Source organism: Sander vitreus, chromosome 15 (assembly GCF_031162955.1).
Source record: "Sander vitreus isolate 19-12246 chromosome 15, sanVit1, whole genome shotgun sequence".
Lineage (NCBI taxonomy): Eukaryota > Metazoa > Chordata > Actinopteri > Perciformes > Percidae > Sander > Sander vitreus.
This window is the reverse complement of record NC_135869.1, coordinates 23,572,524-23,588,891: the sequence shown is the minus strand read 5'-3', so window position 1 is coordinate 23,588,891 and position 16,368 is coordinate 23,572,524. Positions and strand designations below refer to the sequence as shown.

Genomic DNA, 16,368 nt, shown 5'->3' with positions numbered 1-16,368 from the left:
CCACAGCTGGATCAGCTCATTGAATTTGACCTGGGCATTTTGCTGATATACTGCTCAATGGGCACATTCATACTCTGTTCTATAATCAATATCTACTGAATGTAGGCTATGAAAAGATAATGTGCGATGCCAAAAGGTGTCGCATCTGGCGATGAACCAACATTGAATTATCAGAGAATCTGCCGCGCCCCCATGCTTTACGGAGCTTTATACAGGTTCCGCTCATTTTTTTGCTAACAAGTCGTGGATTGGATCCATTTTATTTCCATGGTTGTATCACATTAGACAAAAACTAATATGTTATTTATCAGACGGTAAACAAACACGTACAGCTATATTACCTATATAGACACCATACAACCGCATAATATGCTGCAGTAGACCCAAAATATACTTACACTATTATACCAAATAATTTGAAACCAAGGAGATCCTAATAGCCTACATTATTATTAGACACCATTTTTGTGAGGTCTATTTTTAAAACTGAAAAATACTTTGCACATCTATAATGTGAAATGTTTCGGTACTAGACCATCTATTTTGCCTGATGATGGTCTAGTACCGAAACGTTGCCAGCTATTAAATTTAGTTTTGCAAGTTAGACCGTGTGCGGGAGTTTCTTTGCAAATAAGGTCTATTTTGAAATGAAATACAATGCTATTAGATCCCAAAATATGTTACGGTTAGACGCCATGCTACCAAATTCTGCTGTAGACACCGCTTTTGCTACCAACCTGGGCATTTATAGCTTAGACTAATGAGAGAGCAGGCTGTAATTATAAAAATGTAACGAAATCTGAAAACAGATTGGTCCCACACATTACAGAAATATAGGCCTACTGATGTATAACAGGTAGAAAATGAGCACGCAGGCGACTGAAGTGCAGGCTATATTTTCACATTTCTGTCACGAAACTAACGTTCTCTCCTTGTAGCACTTCTACGACAGAATTGTTGATGGACTTCAGTACTAGCCAACGTGAGCGTATATCTCTCACTGTGGTCTGCTAATATGCATTCAAAGTTATCAATATTGATGTCTGAAGCCAAAGCAGACAGTCAGAGAGACTTAAAATAGGCAAAAAAAAATTAGTGGAACCTATATAAAGCTCAGTAAAGCAGAGGGGAGCTGCAGATTCTCTGATAATTCAGTGTAGCCATCGCCACATGCGACACCTCTGACATCGCACATTATCTTTTCATACATTTAAGAAATATTGATTATAAAACATATATGAATGTACCTATTGAGCAGTACTGTATATCAGCATAATGCCCAGTTCAAAGTAAAACGAGCCGATTCATACTGTGGCGTTGCGCTTGGCAGCTGAGTAGAACTAGACACATGGCTTAGAAGAAATGGAAGGACAGAAGTTTTGCGATGTAACGCAAAACATATTGTGAGGGAAAGCAAAAGTAGCCCCCCCAGAATAATGTAATGTATACAATACATTACACCCTTGAATAGAAATGTCATCTAATCAGCACCAGGACAACTGGTACAAACCAGAGACATGCCTGACCCCTAGAGGCCACAGTGAGAATTACACTGAGAAACACCGAAAGATAGATGGCACTTACTCTTCATCTGTCTGCACACACTTGTCCAGTTCGATGACATGGCTGCCAATAAACCAGACCAAGTTGCTGAAATATGGGACCGCTGTCTTATCTCGTATGTAGTGCAGCATGTGCTGGTTGTCCACTGGAGAGATTAAGGTCAAGATCAAGATTAGGATTGTTACCATGGCTGCCCACGGGTATCAAACAGAGACACAGAGAGAGAGACAGACACACACACACACACACACACACACACACACACACACACACACACACACACACAGTATGTACACACACTTGGTGATCCCCGGATAATCACCAAAATGTGACAGTTAATGATTAAAACAAAACAAAAAACATCAAAATTAAAAGACAAATTAAGAAAATTAACCAACCATGTTAAGTTAAATTAAGTACATAACCTGGTCCATTGTTAATACAATATAAAAGGGAATACTACTGGAGTGGGATTAAGAGGAAAGCCAGTTGAGTTTTCCACTGAAACAACAGTGTGACTGGGGCTAATCTCGCCGTGTTCGCAGTAATCGGAGCTTGCACTCATCAGTTGTCACACTGATGCTTTCTGAAGAGGAGTTTTCTTTAGACAAGAGCAAAACCTAACTTTGTATTTGTAGTAATGAAAGTCAAAACATTAGTCATAGTATAAGGTTTTAAAAAATGTAATACATTTTATTCATGAGCAAGGTTAAAGGGGAACTCCAACGATTTTACCCATCAGAGTGTAAAGGGGGAATACTGCAGCACGTGAAAAAAAAAAAAAAATGTATACAGCCTTTTGTGGCTTCATAGGGAGCTGCATGAAGTATCGTGACTATAAATCGCCTCAAGTGATGTCACTTGAGGAAGCATCAATTATTGCTGAAGAATAGAAGTTTGCAAATGAAAAAAAATATCTTAGGGTGTGGAGTTAGAAAGAAGCGAGCTTACCAGACCTCTGCAGCCCGTTCCTCATCTCTGCTTGAGGCTAGAGGTTCAAGGCTACATTAGACGCTAATAGCATAACACACCCAAATCCCTGTCCAATCTGTGTGTATGGAATATAAAAGACAATATTTCTGCTGCACCAATTTTTCCTCTCTCTTTGTCCGTCGTGAGTCTGTCGATAGGAGTGCAATGCTAAATCAGTGGAGCACTCTTAACACTGGGCAAAGGTCTTATAAAAACTAAAACTAAACTCTAATATCAGACTGAATGTTGTTTTTATACAAAGTTAACGGTAGGTTAAGGTCAGAATAATCCATGCGTCTCAAATTCACACTGCAAGAACAGCAGTAGAGAAACTACAGAGCAGAACAATCTGACACCAGTGTTACATAGCATTTGCAAATATTTCCATGCATTTGTTTTAATGTGTCTGGAAGAAGAGCCTACTGCAGTTCACAGAGCACTTAAGGGAAAACCTGACATTTTAGAGAGTGACTTCTGTTCTGTGAATGACAGCTTAACTGACTTGAAATGTGAAAAGTCCTGGTGTAGTAATACTTTCTCATTTAGTAGTCCAAATGCAAATACAGTAGAAGCTGGTAGTAATTTCACAATACCAAATCCACACGGGTCAAACTGAGAAAAGTAATGAATGAGCAGCCAAATCAAATGAATGAATAACATAATAGCAGAAAACAAAGACAAATCACAATACTGAGAGTCACAGTGTCATTCCAGCTTTGTCTATTTAGTAAATGAACAGAGAATTAAAGCAGAGGGGGACACTGACTAAACCCATCACCAAAAAAACAACAACCACCATGTGGGGCTCAGCTGAAATGAAGTCTGTGGAATAATTAATCCAAGAAAAAATAAATAAAAAGGCATGCAGGTGCTTCTGCATGTACTGTATGTAGGCAGGTGATACAGATTGATTTACAAGAACAAGAATTGCAAGGATATTCATACCAGTACGTTGTTTACAAATACACAGTTAGGAACAAATAGGGCTGGGTAATAAGTAATAATAACAAATTGTAAACCAATTTTTGTAAACATTTTAAATGTGAGGTATTTAAAGTAATATAAGACAAGTCTCACATTAACAGCAACTATACTGATAAAAATCAACCAACTTGACTGGCTTATAGACTTATTTATATATATAACATTTGTTTTAGAATTGTATCTACATCAATGTACTGTATGAACAACTGGACAGTACAAGGAAAGAAAATAACAAAACATATTTCTAGGATACCCATCCCTAAAAAAAGACTGAATGAATGGAACCAACTTACATGAAACTGGAGTTAGGCAGATGGGGCACGCAGAGGGAGGAGGGAGAGGAGGAGAGAGACAAGGAGAGGAAGAGTAGGAGTGGTTGTTGAAGAGGAGGAGGGAGAGGGGGAAACAGACACAGGGTTAATGTGTGTAAAGGGGCGGCTGTGGAGGGGTGGAGGTTGGGAAGGACCCCGCAGGCATCTTAACATGAACTGCAAATAATGGCACATCTGGCAAAGGAGTTTATACGTTACCTAAACATTTTAAATTATTCATTATTTTCAGGATATCACATAGCTTTTCACTATGTAACAAATCAACAAGAGAAAACTGAAACAAGCAGCAAGATACCACAGAAAAAAAGCTAGTATAGTAACATAATTTGACTAAAATATCTGCAGGATAAAATCCTTTTCCAGGTTGTCATTTATGGCAGAATGTGACATATCAAAGCATCAAACTGTGACATGTTCAACATTATGATGTTAAAAAAAAGCAGATTTCATTGTAACACCCTGAACCATTTTCAGTGTTGTGACACAGCAAGTATTTAAGGTAAGGGTTGATTTAGGAAAGTAATTATTAGCAGGGGTTTTAAGTCTTTTGAACTTTTGCCACAATAAGACACAGCTTTGACTGCATAAAATTACACCGCAATGCATATTAGTCATTACAGCAGTGTCTCATCCTGTACATCAGGATACAGATGTTCTGTGTGGTCCCCTAACAATTCTCAGATGCTGCAACAAAAGTCAGAGTTGCTGCATTGAGTTGATGCTTCCCTCTTTGACAGATTCCACATATGTCATGGCCAAACAGCAATGATACATTCCCCACAACATAGGTTACTTCATAAATGACTTATATTCATATTACGATTTAAGTCAGTTGTGCTAACTGTTGTGACGTCACCTTTGTAGGGAGTCACAGAATCAAGACTTTATGAACAAGACCTTATGAAAAATGTAAGACACAAAGTTCTACAGTGTTGAGTGTTACATGCAGGGCTAAACAAACAGGTACGCCACAGTTAATATGTTGCAGTGACTGTATGTTAAGGAAATGTTATGTATAGTGAAGAGAAGCATGATGTGTGGAGTAAAGCCAAACCTACTAAATGCACCACCCGCCTCCCCTGGAGTGACAGCGCAGAGAGGCGGCAGGAAGAAGGAATAGAGGCAGCACAGTGCAGAAAGCAACCCAGCCTTTGGAACAATCCTATTGTTAACACTCACAGCATCACTGTTGTCCTGCTCCTGCACTCGTAGGGCATTTATTTTGAAAAACCGTAAGGTTGCAGTATATTTTTGGGTGGAGGGATTTCAACGACAACTTTGCATGCTGGGTAGAGTGGACTAGCGGAAGAGCTAGTTCGTTTAAAATTCAGGAAATAAGCGCACGTGAGATCAGATACTGAACCTTGTGGCAATTCTACCTTGAACGTTGCACACAAGTTCAAATGTTAGCCGATGTCTCAAGTACATGGCTTCAAAAACCAAAAAGGTTTTCTGCTGTTATTATATGTTCTATACAAATGTAAAAGTATGTAATTATTCATAGATATTTGATGCTGATTATCCTTATATCTGCATACTGTGCATCACAATTGGCTTGCTGCAACAGAAACAAAACCAAGGGCAAATGTTTGAATTCAGCAGTGAGATAACGACAAATGTATAGAATAAGAAAAGGGAATAAAGCCCTTCATTTTTCCTCAAAGTAACCAATCATCCCCCCAATGTGTCATGTTTGCACAACAAAAGAGACCCTCACACCTGCTGGCTGGCCGAAGAGTTTCAAGGGTTATAGCCAGATATAGATTCTGATATAGATACTTGAAGTTCTCTGTTTGTTTGAATAGTAACAGGTTGCTGAGAATAATAAACAGATTTCCACGTACAACTTTAGTTGCAGGACGTTTTGAAAAACTTAAAATATAAGAATAGTTAAATAACGGCTTAAAAAAGGTATTATTTGGACTACGTCACACTTTTAGAGAGCCACTCTTTTACAATATAATAAAGATAATCACATACATTAGAACGCAATAAAACATTTAAGGCCAGAAATTCAGCAGATTGTGTGTGTGTGTCACAGTGTTACCTGTTAGTCATGCTCATGCACCAGAAGCAGCAGCAAGAAGAGGGCAGAAGTACAAAGAAAGGCGGTAGGCAGTCCCAGCATCTCAAGAGTGTGTGCATTTTGTGTAAGCACACGTGTGTATGGTTAGCATGTACACATATGTGTTCCCGGCACTCACCTTTGTAGACGTTGAGTGTGATGGTCCGGACTGCGATGCGGACCATGCTTTCAGGATGGTTGAAAAACTTAATGGCCTCGGTGTACAGGGCAAAGTCATTAGTGTGCTGTGTGTGGGAGACAGAGAGGGGGCGTCGGTGAGCAAGGCACAGTATTGCGGCATCCCGCAGAGCGCGCGCGAGAGAGAAAGCAGCTAGTGGAGCCAGAAATTCTGGGCAGTATTGTATTTTGATAAGAAAAGTTTTAACTGAGAAAAGGTTCTACAATTGTTTGTTTTTTTGTTGTTTTTTTTACAGAAATACAGGCTGGGAAAATACACATAAGTCAAAGTTATTTTGAAGTGTGACAGAATTAGCCAAAGAAGGAGAGTTTCTTCACCTTCAGTAAACAACTAGCCCCCAATTTACTTTATAGACCAACTCAAATCCTACAGATTATAATAAATATCTCATGACTCCTAAAATCCAGACAATAGGGACGCTGTACTGGATGTGAGTGAGCCGGTTTTGTCTCTGAATTTTAGAGGTTGCACTTCACATCAAAAGATTAGTATCAAGCAAAAGAACCCATTGTAAGCTTTTGATTTGGGTGTTTTTGGCTCATCCTGAAACATGACAGACACAGAAGAAGACCAAGCTTAACTAAAGGGACTTCTGCTCCTAACAATCTAACAGTACTTTAGATGGGCAACATGTATTAACATAGTAGCATGCTACACTTAGTAAATGTGCGTATTACAAACCGGCTGCTCCGCATCTTCCAGTCATCTTTCTCTGTGCCAGTGCCTGATCCTCTATTAGGGCTGGGCGATATGGAAAAAATCAAATATCACGATATTTTTGACCAAATACCTCGATATCGATACCGCAACGATATTGTATTGTTGACTATTGGTGCTTTCACAAAATATTTACACAATGAGATTTTTGATAAATAAGCATTAGTAATGTGGATATAATGACTAAGTGGGTAAAGGCAAATAATAGAACAGTTACAGTCTGGGAAGTTCAAAAAATGACATCACGTTAGTGTAATGCAGCCTTTAAAACCAGGAAAAGACAACACTTATGCCATATCACGATATTACGATATCCAAAATCTAAGACGATATCTAGTCTCATATCACGATATCGATATAATATCGATATATTGCCCAGCTCCATCCTCTACCCAACCATTCCACAGTCACTGCAACCTCCAGCCAATCACAGTTGAGGGCCAGAAACAAACCGAGGTGACAGCTAATGAAAGAAACTTGACCCTGACACCAAACCCAAACCAAGAGTGTGTCCTCTGATCTTAAAAATGTAACGGTGTGGATCTGACAGAACAGAAGTGGCCAAAGTATTCAGCTATCCAATAGCACCCTCTGGAGGAGAATAACCTTTAAATCAATAAAATATATATTACTTATAATAAATGAAGTAAGACATGAGTTATACACATGCCTATTGTAAATTGTGAAAAAGAGAAGGTTGCAGTTGAGTTCATTTTTGTATTCTAAATATAGTTTTCTTTCAGCCTGACCAAATGTCAGCTAAGTTATTTAAAACTCTAAATCCAGTAATGAGAAATTGTCTTCCTTTGCATTCCAAAAAGGCAGCTTTTACTATACTTGTTAATTGATGAAGTGAAGGAAAATGCATCTAAAATAAAAAATAGTTATAGGTTATTTAACCACATACTACTCTCAGATCTACACCTTGGGTCTGGTTTTGGTTTCAGGGGTGAAGCTACCATCGACAGTACACCAATAACTTTCCCCAGCACACAGGCCAATGGAAGGACTACAGATACTGCTGAAACACTGAAGGGTAACGACGCACAGACACTCACAGCAGCAGGCCTAAAAGATAATATTCTATTCAAATCAAGAATAACAGTGTTGAAACTTCATTTCAGAGAAACAATATCTTGTTGTGAAAACTGTGGTCTATAATAAGTATAACAAATGAAACATTCAAACCCTCAAATGAAGGTAACATTGACACGTGTGTTTGTTTCAGCTGGTAAAGAGAGAGATGACTTATGGACAACTTCGGCGAAATCAACCCATCTACACAGGAAGCTGATGTTTTGAAAGGGGGAAGTGTGCTGCTGAAAGCTGGTGGATAGAAGTAGCCTGATAAGTACAAACACATGTCGACGTGCACAAAAATGCAAGTGACAAATGAGCTACTGGATTTTTTAGCAAAATAACTGGCTCTATTTACAAGATATTGGTTTTGTGCACCACTGTAAAATATCACAAGTAGTAAAGTTGCTGAATTAAAGCAACAGACATTTTTCTCTGTCTCTGTCTGCCTCGCTGGTTTTACTTATCCGTTTCATCACTCCCTACCTTCATTTTCAGACTCTAATCTTTCGTCTCTTCCTTCCTCTTTGTGATAGAGAGTGCACGATAAGTATTTGACATTGAATGAAAGATCCTCTAGGTCTCTTTTCTTTCACTACCTCTTTCTTCACTCTAACACCCCCCATGGGTCTATGGCCTCACCTCATTGTAAAAGAAGTGCACGGTGTGGTTGTTGAGTTTGAGTGACAGGGTCTTGAGGAAGGAGATATAGTAGGCCATGATCTCCTCGTCCGAGAAGTCAAACTTGTGGACGATGATGGAGTTCACGTGGTTGTTCGACAAGAGGTAATCTGAGAAGAGAAGAGACTTGATCAAGCTTGTTCACACAGCACTTGTTTTTAGAAAGATGACCTTTTGTGAACTCCTGACAATCTTGCTATTTACCATCCAGGAGCCCAGTGACTGTAGAAAAGCACACTAAACACCTAAAGCTGAGAGTGCACAGCATCACCGCACTACTTTCATTCTTGCTCTACAGCCATCAGATCAACAGTGAGGTTTGGACTACTGCAGTGACTGTTGTGTACAGTGAACATCAGAAAAGACTATTAATTCCTGTTGCGATGATACCCTAACTGTGATTTTTAATACCTCAATTAACCTACGTGCAAACGTTGCTTTATATAAGATAACAGGCCACTGTATAAATGGCAGTATATCATCTACTGAGTCGTTGGTTAACTAGCAACAACAAAAAATGCAGCAGGCTGCTCTGCATTGTATATTTCAACAAAGAAAGGCGGTGCAACATGCCTTGCATTGTTTAGTCTACAAAATGCATAACAACCCATGTACACATCTACATGCTGTTGATTTTAGGGCAATCCAATACAAGACTCCTGTTATAACTGTTACGGGTTTCTTTCACTGTTTAGATAGAGTAAGATGTTTCTAATATTCTTATACAAAATAGAAACACCATTCAATACAATGTAAGTGCATTGCAGTATGAAGTGTTCTCAACACCCCCACAGCCTCAAAACATACCATGAGTCACCACACAAATAAATAAAGCAGCAGTCTAAAATACATTTTAAAAAGTGTTTTGCATGTCACAGGGCTATTTATTTGCAATGCATTGTGTCACAACACACATATGTTTCTATTTTTTTTCTTCAACCACTGTTGATTTAAATACTTACATAGGGAAGTCTCATGGCTAATGTTTTCAAACAGTATGTTGAGGGTCTGGAGGAGTTGGACACACACGTAGCGTCCCGACTTCTGACGTAGGATGTTCAGGAAGAACGCAAACATGTTTTTCTCCAGGAAGAAGCTGAACACACACAGGAGAGTACACAGAGACACATACAGGAGTCAGTTCATGGTGATTGATATAGAATTATCAAAAGAAGAATATTTCTCTTTTGCAGCGTCCTGGTGGACTTGTGGTCAAGACCCATACCGTATACCCACAATGTCACTGATTTGATTACGACAATGGACCTTTGTTGCATTTATACCCTCCTCTCTCCCCATGTTTCCTGTCTATCAATACTAACACAATCTAATAAAGGCAACGAGCCAACAACTAATCTTAAAAGAAAGACAGGAACCTGTACAACCATCATTTACAGTACTGTTTTACTTAGTCTTGAATGGTTCACAGTCGGAGATCAGAGCAGCATGACGGATCAGATTAGCAATTTTGCCATTTAGAAGGTGGGGGTAGGAGTCTTAAATTGCCTGAAAGTGTAAACTGGAGTATTAGTACCGCCCTACACTGCTACTACTATTATTACTAGTCATAGTTCTATTATCTTTACTGTTACTATAATTGCCACTGTTCATCGTGTCATTCCATTATTCCCACTGCTATAATTATTATGAGTCATATTTCTCTCTCTCGCCCTCTCTCTGATGGCTTCTCATACATTTCTGTGTTAACAAACCATCTGGTGCGTCATTCTACATATTTGTAGTTTCAAGCGAGGGATTTGACATTGACCGGTACTTACTCAAATACAGAGCTGTCATTCTGGTCTCCCCAGATGAGGATCTCTGTGATGGAGCGGATGGTCTCCACTAGAAGATTTCGGTTGTGATCTGTCACTGTTGTGTTTTTGGTCAGGACATGGTACATATACCTGATAGAGAGACATGAATGAAAGAAAGATGCTGTGAAAAACAGTGGTAAAAGCTGCAGTGTTATGTAGACATACCTGGACGCTCTCCTACAGATCATAATAATTAAACAACCTATATTCAAATAAAACCCATCTAGATGTCAAAAAATAAATAAATGTGTTATTACTATGAGCCTACAAAAGGTAGCTTCTAATTTAGAATCAACGGGCCATCTCCAAATACCGGTAGTGTAATGTATTAATCACCCAATTCAAGCCCCTACACTGTAGTTACACCCACACGTTTTCATTCATTTTGCCCGATTACACTGCCTCTGTGGGCGTGTGCAAACTGAGCTGGATTTTCTCTCTCACTCTCTGTTTAATTTGTTGCACCTGTTGTGGTGGGACGACTTTAGGTTCTGTCATTTTAATTGGTAATTGCCACCATAGCACCCCTAACGTTACTTGACTTAACCTGAGCAGAGGTCTAGCTAATCAGCAAGAAGAACTGAAAACACCTGTGCAGGCCTTTTACATTGTGATGCTTCGATTGTCAGCTTGTATGGATAGTTAATGGTTGATACTGGCCTTAATGTCCAAAATCAGTTAGGTAAGGTTAGTAACGTTACAGTGTAAATTCTGTTTTAGGGTGGATTTTCACTTTAAGCTAAAAGCTAACGTTAGCTCACATGTCTATCCACCTTGCCAAACAGAATATAAACGACACAGCAACCATATATTTGAGTTAACGTTAGCTGACTGGACAGCTACAATTAAGTTAGTTGAGTACTGTTATTTTAGCTGTTAACAACTAACGTTGCGCTAATGATAATAACGCTGACACAGTCTCAAACTGTTATCATAGAGGATAACGTTAGCATATCTTATGCTAGCCACTCACTTCAAATGGTCCAGGGAGTGGATGTTTTTTGCTTTCCCCTGTCCTCCAACCCAGCTCCGTGACCGGCCAAACATGGTTGTGGTTTTAAGGGGTGTGATGTTTTGACAGGCGCGTTATTTTGCTAACGTAAGTGTCCGCAAATCAATCCATTACACCCACTTTCCCGTACAGATAGCTACTTAGCAAACAGAAGATGATAGGCGGCGATAGAAGCGCTGAGGGGTCATTACGTAACAAGTTGGTGTGTGGTTTGTCTGGGAGTTGCTGTTCTCTCCCCACATTTCCAATATGGTCCAGCATACAACAGCGAGTGGAGGAAAACTACATCATTCACTTCCAGTTTAGCAGTGACGGTTAAAGCACGCGACACGTCCTGAAAGACCAATCACAGCAGAGCATGTCAAGCGGCGAGCCAATCAACTGCCGAGGCTTCAGGTGTCCCTTTGTGGTCAGGACTGTTTTGATGCACTTGGCTAAAATGTTGGTGACGGTTAGCTGTAAATACATCGGCAGAAGCGTGTATTTTTAAATGTTTCGTATTTCCCGGACGGATGTTTAACGGTATACAAGAAACTCCAAATAACTTTGCTTCTAGAAATGTTCGCGTTTCTTTTCACTAGCATTGCATGCTACTGTTTTTAGCCCTAGCCAGCTGGCATGGCGTGAATCCTGCAAACCCAAAGAACCAATGTCAAGAATGCGTCGAGCTAGCTAACGGGGTATTTTGATACGTTCTGCCGGTTATTTTTAGCTATGAATGTTGTGTTGCTTTCTTATGGACCTTACAGATAAAAAATACCACTTAAAAGCTGCCTCTCAATCACTGTTTGCAGATCGGGACGAGCCGAAATGGACGCCCCATCACCCCAGACAGATTTCTAGTGGTGACACTAGCAACTCCAGTCCGCCACAACCTGGCCCCGCAAGAACCCAAACCGCGGCTCTCTTTTTTTTTCTTCTTCTATGACACATCCAATTTATGCCCAGCTAGATTCGGTAGAATCGCTGTTGGACAAACTTCCATATATGTTTTATCTGGGCCTGTTCTTTGTGAACGTCCTGATCCTCTATTATGCCTTTCTGATGGAGTACATCGTCCTAAATGTGGGGATAGTGTTTCTGCCTGAGGATATGGACCAGGCGCTGGTGGACCTCGGGGTGCTGTCCGACCCGGCCTCTGTCCCTTATGACACGGACAACGAGCTGGATGTTTTTGAAGGTTATCTTGAGTGACAGGGCGGTCCTGGAGCAAGAAAACTAAATGTTAGTGGCGGTGGTGATGATGCAGAGTTCTGGGGCAGATTGGACCAGCGTAAACACTGTGGTCAGTGATGTGAGGAAAACATGCCTCAAAGCGGATGCTGTTTCTCACACAGACATGTCAGTGAAAAAGTAAGCAGAGAACACAAGACATGCTGTGTTTTTTTTGCTGTGTTTCATGGAATAAGATACTAAGAGTATAACATTATTACATTTAACATTATTACTACTCGACCCAGTGGTTACCTCACAGGGCAAACAGCAAAAAGACGTTGTATTTTAATGGAGCAATTCATACAGGAGGTTTAGTGGTTCTAAACAAAATTTGTATACACAAAAGCTCCCCCTTTTTATGTTATGTTGTAAGAGAAGCTATGCTTTGGTAATGATATTCTGTAACTTTTTTTTTTTTTTTTTTGCCACATATCTAGGTTTTCTCTAAAAGAAGGTATCCTGAGGAAGAGATTCAGCACCACTGGCCACATGATCAGCGACTGTCCCATGGGTGGAGCTCTCTGCACTGGACCAGCTGTCGGTCTAGTCTGATGCCATTCTAATAGCAATTGACTCCAATTGGACACCATGAAGTTAGCGCTGGCATCTGTGTTCACTTTAGACACAATGAAAGAGAAAAAGGAAGCACAGTGTGCTCGAAGTAGAAAGAGACAAGTGATCCCTGTGGATGTAAAATGAATGTTACCAGAGATGTGGAGCATGACTCAGATCGTCTAAATTGCCGCCAGTTCAGATACAGTAGCCTGATGTGGCTGGCATTTACACTGAACAACTGCCCAGGCTGTGTGAGATCTGGTACTCGACTGCTGAAGAAGTGAATTAAAACTAGCCACTTCAGTCACAGTGTGATGTCCTACACAGTGTGACATCTCAGAAGCACTGGCAAAGAGTTGGAAAACGATGTCCACTGTAGGTCTGTTGCATACTTAATCACTCACAGTACAACTATTTTTTTTTTTTTTAAGTTTTCAGAATACAGAATGCATTGCTACTTTGCAGGCTCATAGATCCTTGAGGTGTACATTTAACATGTGTCTTTTGAGGTCATCCATACTGTATATTTGCTTCAGGGATGTACACACTCTCAGGAGCACAGTTAGAAACTGGGTGCACTGGCGAGACACAGGCTGTGAAACATAGGAGACCCTTAATCTTTTCAAGCTCTCTTATGAATCAGAAACACCACACCGCACTTGCCACACTCTTCACGGCAATGCAGCAAGTATTAAAGCATGAAAAAGAACCTCAGAAGAAGTGCTTCAGATATTTCACTTTTTCATCCTTTAATTGTTGCATTTGTGTTTTTGTTTTTTAATGTTACAAATGTGTGTTAGACACCGAAAAGACTTGACGCATGATATTAGTTGTGTGTTTTTAAAAAGGTTTAGTTGTCAGAGTTTGGTTTTATCACACCTTCTTCTGTTCAGTTTATGAATTTGGAATTCTGTTAAAATGTATATTCTTGGCAGCAATAATAAACTGAATTCAAGCAATGAGGCAATTCAATACTATATATTTGCAAGCCTTGAAGGTACTGTACATACTATAGGTCTGTGAAGAGCACTTATAGCCCAGCTGATTAACTAACATTGATTTTTGGAGGCAACACAGAGGAACCAGTATTTTCTCACAGCGCCTGTCTACCAGAATAAGCAAATATCAAAATAAAACTAAAATAGTCATTGCAATGTGGTGACGGTCGTCCACCAAATAACTGAAGTTGTAGAGACAAAACACGTTTAAACATATTTGCACATGCACTGGTCATACTCTAAACAAGCTTTAGGTGTCATCAGGATCTCATTGTCTGACAACCTTTCACCAAGATGGGGTTTTCACCAACACTTTGCCATTTCAAATGGCACACTAAATATAACCAGATAATTGCCCACAGCCACATTGTGAAATGAATGAAAAAGAAAAAAACCATGCTAGACAGGGATGTTAAAATATGATTGTCAAAAACAGTGACGACAGCGCAGTTTAATATGAACAGACTTATGATATTTACAATTTCAAGCTGATTTCTTTTACCACGCAAGACTGTTTTTCAAATAATTCATACCAGAATTCAACCAGTATTGATTAATTATGACTTATAACCAAATTATTTCTTCGTTCTGGATTAAGGCTACCAGTAAGCAATATGTTGTGCTGCCATTTTCAATGTTTGGATTGTTTATGCGTTTGTATAAATCAGCGTGTCTATTTTTGGGCGGGATAAAAGTGAATCTGAAACAGCATTTAGATCACGTGACACTAAAGCTCAGGATACTAATATTGATTAAAATACCGAAAAACATGTTTGTATGGCATCTGATCAAAAAGATCAGAATCAATACAAGGAAAGGGCTCACTGTTGATGAACAGTGAATCGTATTCTGAAAATCAATTGCGAGTGCAGCTGTGAAATGGGGAAGATCTTACTTTTGTATGAAAACTGTTTATAAATCACTGGTGTTATAGTTGCAGGTACAAGACTGTTTGTGGCATTTCCCGGGCTTGATACCACACTGTGCTGGTCAGGTTTTGATCCACTCTGCTCACATCTTAGTTTAGTGAAAACTCGTGATACTTCCCAAGGACTGTAACAGATCAGCATGCAGCCTTTACCCAGCGCTTGTGTCAACCCTCCATATCTGCTTCTTTGGAGACATGCACATGCTATGATAAGCAATGGATGGTAACAGAGTTTTATTTTCTACTGTGTATTTAATAAACTTTGAGCAAATACCAGCTTTTTCGCCGTTTCCTTCAACTGTCACTTTAGATGTGTGTTCATTGATTATCTTGCAGTTGACAGAACAATTGTTTTTAAAGTGATCTCAGACTGTTCACTTGTTAGCGTGTGCTTTTTTGGTCTCACTTTACATTTTGTCCACAAGAGAGCATTAGTGCACCAGAGAACAGCAGGAGCTAGGTGCAATGTTTTGATGCTGCTGGGGCTTGATAAAGGAAATCCACATCAACTATTTTCTTTTTCTGTTTATGGAGATTTAAGTATGGCGTTGTCTATTTACTCAGTCACTGCTGCTCGTATTCTTCCTTCTCATATCAATTATATAGCCACAATATTGAAACAAAATCAGCGAGATTAGAAGTGGTTCACATCTATGACGAACGTGACAAAATGCAAAACTTCAAATGTTCAAACATGGCCCAAATTAGCCCCATAATCAGACTGAATTACCATTTTTGTTCACTTCATACATTTGAACTGATGAACAAATCTGAGAAGTGGGTGGTGGTTCGAAAGTCTGGTAAAAAGAACAACATTGTCAAGCCAAAGCATCAGAACCTCCGATATCCTGACTTTTAACCTTGGTGTTAAGATGGATAGTGATTTTCAACTAGAGAAACATAAATCCTCTTGTAAAAGCTAGTTTCTTTCAACTAAGGCTGCTTAAAAAGCTGAAGCCATTTTTATCTTCCACTGATTTTGAGAGGGTTATACATGCTTTTATCACAACTCGCCTGGATTACTGACTCCTTACCGGAACTCGTATACGAGATCACATTACACCTGTTCTTGCTTCCCTTCATTGGCTACCGGTTTGCTTTAGAATACATTTTAAGATTCTGTTGTTCGTTTTTAAAGCTCTTTATGGTCAAGCCCCAGCTTATTTCGCTGAACTACTGAAGCCGCACGCTCCTTTCTACATTTACACACTCCTCCTACATTTTTAAATCACGACGTAAAACTCACTTTTATT

The 16,368-nt window shown here is 39.5% G+C and overlaps 2 protein-coding genes across 4 annotated transcripts in view; one reads left to right on the top strand and one right to left on the bottom strand.

The window, feature by feature from the left end:
• clec16a (C-type lectin domain containing 16A) overlaps positions 1 to 11,634 on the bottom strand; it is a 44,838-nt gene extending 33,204 nt beyond the window's left edge. The window contains exons 1-7 of the mRNA XM_078270448.1: positions 11,381 to 11,634; positions 10,369 to 10,497; positions 9,553 to 9,686; positions 8,552 to 8,700; positions 6,056 to 6,161; positions 3,813 to 3,818; positions 1,585 to 1,708 (exon numbers count right to left, since the gene is read on the bottom strand). Of these exons, the coding sequence (XP_078126574.1) occupies positions 1,585 to 1,708; positions 3,813 to 3,818; positions 6,056 to 6,161; positions 8,552 to 8,700; positions 9,553 to 9,686; positions 10,369 to 10,497; positions 11,381 to 11,454 (722 nt within the window). The 5' untranslated portion in view covers positions 11,455 to 11,634. The remainder of the gene's footprint in view (positions 1 to 1,584; positions 1,709 to 3,812; positions 3,819 to 6,055; positions 6,162 to 8,551; positions 8,701 to 9,552; positions 9,687 to 10,368; positions 10,498 to 11,380) is intronic.
• Positions 11,635 to 11,802: 168 nt separating this feature from the next.
• Positions 11,803 to 15,391, top strand: dexi (Dexi homolog (mouse)). 3 transcript variants are annotated; one of them, XM_078269591.1, is made up of 3 exons: positions 11,803 to 11,941; positions 12,214 to 12,772; positions 13,072 to 15,391. In XM_078269591.1, the coding sequence occupies exon 2, from the start codon at positions 12,344 to 12,346 to the stop codon at positions 12,611 to 12,613; it is 270 nt and encodes an 89-aa protein (XP_078125717.1). In that variant the 5' UTR covers positions 11,803 to 11,941; positions 12,214 to 12,343; the 3' UTR covers positions 12,614 to 12,772; positions 13,072 to 15,391. The 3 variants fall into 3 exon arrangements, with proteins under 3 accessions (XP_078125717.1, XP_078125716.1, XP_078125715.1); XM_078269590.1 differs by having other exon boundaries at positions 11,803 to 12,099; XM_078269589.1 differs by having other exon boundaries at positions 11,803 to 12,772.
• Positions 15,392 to 16,368: the final 977 nt, after the last annotated feature.

Bases quoted from the DNA above. Each gene is read 5' to 3' on its own strand.
- dexi (XM_078269591.1), top strand. From the start codon at position 12,344: ATGACACATCCAATTTATGCCCAGCTAGATTCGGTAGAATCGCTGTTG.